Raw genomic sequence first — 4589 nt, 5'->3', positions numbered from 1 at the left:
CAATCAAATCAGCACCCGTTCCCGCTTCCGCTCCCACGCCCACCCCAGCTCCCGCTCCCGCTCCCGCTCCCGCCCCTGACCCCGACCCCCCACCGCCACTGCGCCTAAACCACTTCAAAGCCCCCCACAGCGCAATCGGAACGATGCCCGTGTATCCATAAATCAGCCCCGCGGCGCCGGACAGGAGACGAAAATCGTACTCGAAGTGCTCCCGCCCACTGCGGGCGAGGTACTGCGAGACCGTCCCCGTCAGAAAGAGGACAACGACGACTGTCGTGGCGATCCAGAAGGGCCCATAGAGATCTGGGTTGCCGTCGAGGACGTCTAGGAAGTTTGTGCGCGGGTAGAGGGTTGCGGTGCAGCGGCGGAGGACATCGGAGGTGTCGACGTCGAAGAATTGGGAGTAGTATGTCAGGGTCCAGAAACGGTGTTTGGACGGGGTGCCGCCTGGGGATGTGGCGCGGCGGTGCGAGGAGGACCCACCACCGCCTTGGGTGCCTAGGAAGGGAGTGCTGTCTGCGGGTTTGCCGGTGCGGGAGGTTTCTTCAAAGTCTGTGGGATGGGTTAGAGGGGTGGGTACATTTTGAAGAGGTTTTTTTTTATTTCTTTTTTTTGTTGGAGGGGGTAGGTGGTTTTGGTTTAATTATGTCCAGGAGATATATGATGTGCGAGGGATTTTTTTGGGGGGTTATTTGGTTATTTGGAGGGGTGCGGTACGTACTAGATGGGTGGAATTCGAGGTCTTCTTGCAGGTCGGTATGGCCAAGGTCCCCCTGTGAGCAAGAACGATGTCTGTTAGAACGGGTTTTACATGTCAAGAATTAAGTGAATATATTTTATATATATGTGGATATATCGTACCTCAGTGTCCACGTCGACTACGACATCATACCCGCGGTTGGCCATTGTTGCTGCTGGGCGACGTTGCGGGTTGTTGGTGGTTAGAATGTTTGGAGTTTTGGAAGTTAACTCAGATATGGGAAACGACGCCATCCCTATTGCCACTCACCAGCCGTGGCTGTATATATTTAGTTTTTGGGCATAACAAAACAATTTTATCTCAGGAAAAGGGATGCTGTAACTGTTGTATATGGGGTGCAATACAGAATAGAATATCAGAAGTATTTATTGTATAGGTGCAATAGCTAATATATATCTGTAAATTCGCCAATGGATACCCAGTCCCAAGTGAACACTTTGCTAATTCATACACATGCACAGGATATCTTATTTCTTTTTTTAATAGAATCCCACTCCTGTGAGTTACCCATTCCATTGACCACAAAAGCGCCCGTTCGCCCAAGCCAAATACCTGCCCCATCCCATCCCATCCATCCCTTACCAGCGAGCCTGAAAAGCGCTCTTAAGCCTCCCCAAACAACGCCTCCATACAGACATAGCACTGTTGTCGTTCCTCATAATCCAGTACGAAAGAACACCAACAAACACAGCCAGCCCAATTGACCCAGCCAGCCGTCTATACTTCCACATAAAGCCAGCTACCTTCTGCCTCAGCTCTTCCCGCCGCAGGTCCCGCTTCTGCAGCTCCAGCAGCTCCTTCGCTTCCTCCGGAGTCACCCGCAGAGAGCTGAGATCCCTTGACGTCTTGAGCACGCTGCTGCTCGGGATCTTGTTCCATGCGCGGAAGGGGAGTTTCTCCGGCGGATGGGTGGAGTATAGCTGCATAGCGCTGGCGACAAGTGCTTCGAGGTCAATTGGGTGAGGCAATTTGGAGAGGGTGAAGTGGATCATTTCCGGCTCGTCGAGGGGGATTTCGAAAAGCTCTTTTTTCCGCGAGAGGATTATGGCGGCGAAGAGGTAGATGGACACGACTGGCTCGTGGGAGAGGATGAAATCATAGAGTCTGGCTATGTCTGCGTACGCTTCGATGTCATGGGCGTAGAGCGTCAGGGTTGCTGCGAGTGCAAAGAAAGGTTTGGTGCCGGAGAGATGACGGCAAAGATTGGGGTCGGAACAGTAGAGGATGGCCGGGATGAGCTGGAGGTGTTTTAGTGCTGGAGATAAAGTGGGGAGCATGTAGTCACGTATGCGCAAGAGAGTGATCCGCTCAAAGGCGTGACTGGCTTGCTCAGCTCCAAGGACTAGAAGCAGGACCTGCGCGATGTCATGGTAGCCTTGGAAGTAGCATAGCATGGGGTATTTCCTGAGGACCTTGGTTATCAGGTCTGATAGCTGTTGCTTTTTGTCGTCTAACTCCTTTTCGGTTTGGCCTGCAGATTAACGTCAACGGTTTTATTTCCTTTGCATTAACACTCATGGCATGGTTGGATTCAAGCATTTTACGTACAGTTCGGGTAGTGTACAAAGGACCGATTCACGTCAAGCTTCACTTGCTCCTCGTCACAGTGCACGGGTAAACTTGTCCATTCGGACGCTGTGGGATGATCTGGACTGGGATCGTATCCCAATAGAACAGGCCCTGTAGTATTTGTTGCAGCATGTAAGCTTGCCATGCCAATATAGAAAATATAGTATTATTCAACGGACAAAACATACAGGCAGCTTGGCGGAGGTCATCATGCAGCAAGCCTCCCTCTGATGTGGACAGGGAGACCAATGCTTGGACATCTCGAGCCTTGCAAGCACGTAGGATCTCATCCCGTTTCGGTTTATGGGCGCCCGGGACGCTTTGGCCATCTGAAGAACTGCGACTCAGCCCCGATGACGCTCTGGCTCTCTTGGTGGACGGTAGGCTGTTGTTGCTATCCATGGCATTTGCGGAATCGTGGTAGCCAGACCCCCATCCAAACGGACTACAGGAAGGGGGGGGAGAAATAAGAAATTGTTCAGCAGATCTCTTCAACCGAGGGTTTTGTTGCACTGCGTTGCAGCCCGATCCCCAATGCAAAGACTTTTGGAGAGATAAAAATCGTTTAAACCACAAGTTAAAAGAAAATAAGAAAAGAAAACCAAGAAGAAAAAAAAGAAGAAAAAGAAGAAGGAAAAAGAGGCGAACGCCTAGCAAGTGGAAGAAATGAATATCAAAAATGATCAAAGTTAAAGGTAGAACAGGCCAATACTTCTCAACATATCTAGACTGGGGGATACGAGATAACAAAAGAAGTAAAGAAAACAAAAAGAAAAAAAGATTAAAGCCGTTATTGGCAGGCAAAGAAAGTTGATCTCATTCACCAAAGTTACTATTTTGAGCCCGGGATAACGAGATCAACTGGGACGAACGATGATGTGTTCCCCGCGGTGGATAGCTGCTGAGCATGAGGATACGTGGACATGCGAGATGGACTGCGAATGGAAGGTTAGGTGGGCGGCTTGGAATCTCAAACAACACGACGGCTGGTTACGAAAGTGGTCAGCCAGGTGAAACAGAAGGCAGATTGAGATCTGGGCATACCGAGGGATTCTAGATGGAAACCCCACTCCGTAGAGGATATACGGAATATATCAAAATGTATCAAAGAAGGGGATGCAACTCAGGGGCGGATACTCGGTGGGGCGTGGAAACTGTGGCTGTAACAAGATGGTGCAAAGACGCAACAAAACGAAGCACCTGCAGCGACAATCACCAAAAGCATGAAATACCGCTGACGTAGAGACGAGATCCCTTGGAACGATAGACGACTGATGACGATTTCCCGCAGCAGTCGCCAGGCACTAGCAGCAGGTTTGGGCCGTTGTTGGTATGAGTCGAAGAAGGCCCGAGATGATTGGGGGAGTTGAGACTCGAGCACCGACCCATTGGGCATGACTAACAAGGCGGGCGGTATGGCCCCGCACTGGGTGGGTTGGGGACACGCCCCACCTTGATGAGTTTCCATATCGAGGGCGAACATCCACACATTCCACACATTCCACAGCACGAATGTGAAGAAAACCAGCTTCTACTGGGTACGGAGTGCACGCATTCGGGCATATTTCCCAAAATATAAGAATTAATCTGGCTATTAAATGCCTCCAACAGCAACGCGATACAGATCCTGGCGCCGTGCATATACCCGCATTAGACACCCTTGCTGCTCCCCGCGCCATCTGCCGTCTTAAACCTGATATCAGGTCTCTACCTATTGCTACATTCTCTGGGATCTGTTGGGTCGAAATCTCCCTTCTCCTCCGTCCCCACGTTGCTGGGTGTCGAGAGCTTTAAATGGCCTCGCAGAGCAGAGAGGGGAGCGCTGCTGCTATCTCAGCTTCCTTCACCTTTTCCACCTCAATCTGTTGGGCCTTGTAACCCCGTGTTCAGGGACACAATTGCCTCAGCAACCACTTAAGTTAGGCTCCTGTGTGTACGTATCTGTATACTTCGGCACTCTTACTACTTATTACTCCCGCCGCCCCTCACTTCAGCACCTTCTTCTAACTGTCCTGGTGTAAATGGTCTTGCTGACTTAGTTTACCCTTTTCTTTCGCAGTTGTTGACTGTGGCGGCCATACTCCTCAATTATATTTATTCAATCCAGCTGTCTCTCACTGCCTCCCTGTCAATGTGAGAATACCCCTTTTTTATATTTTACTTAGACATCTTTATCTGTCTAAGGCAGCAGTAGCAGCTTCAATTCTTTTGGGTTGAAGGCTATTCGCGACACAGGACCTTACGACCAAACATATAACCC

General features: G+C 50.3%; 2 protein-coding genes across 2 annotated transcripts; both read right to left on the bottom strand.

The window, feature by feature from the left end:
* Positions 1-8: 8 nt before the first annotated feature.
* On the bottom strand, positions 9-993 carry PAAG_00237 (hypothetical protein; the record flags this gene model as incomplete). Its single annotated transcript, XM_015843952.1, has 4 exons — positions 9-24; positions 81-552; positions 722-773; positions 862-993. 4 exons carry the CDS (start codon positions 991-993, stop codon positions 9-11), a joined length of 672 nt encoding a protein of 223 aa, XP_015700287.1.
* Positions 994-1338: 345 nt separating this feature from the next.
* Positions 1339-2731, bottom strand: PAAG_00236 (hypothetical protein; the record flags this gene model as incomplete). The annotated part of the gene is made up of 3 exons (XM_002797651.2): positions 1339-2231; positions 2309-2440; positions 2518-2731. The coding sequence occupies 3 exons, from the start codon at positions 2729-2731 to the stop codon at positions 1339-1341; spliced, it is 1239 nt and encodes a 412-aa protein (XP_002797697.1).
* Positions 2732-4589: the final 1858 nt, after the last annotated feature.

Source organism: Paracoccidioides lutzii, assembly GCF_000150705.2.
Source record: "Paracoccidioides lutzii Pb01 unplaced genomic scaffold supercont2.1, whole genome shotgun sequence".
Lineage (NCBI taxonomy): Eukaryota > Fungi > Ascomycota > Eurotiomycetes > Onygenales > Ajellomycetaceae > Paracoccidioides > Paracoccidioides lutzii.
The sequence above is the reverse complement of the archived record's forward strand: the minus strand, read 5'-3'. Positions and strand labels throughout refer to the sequence as shown.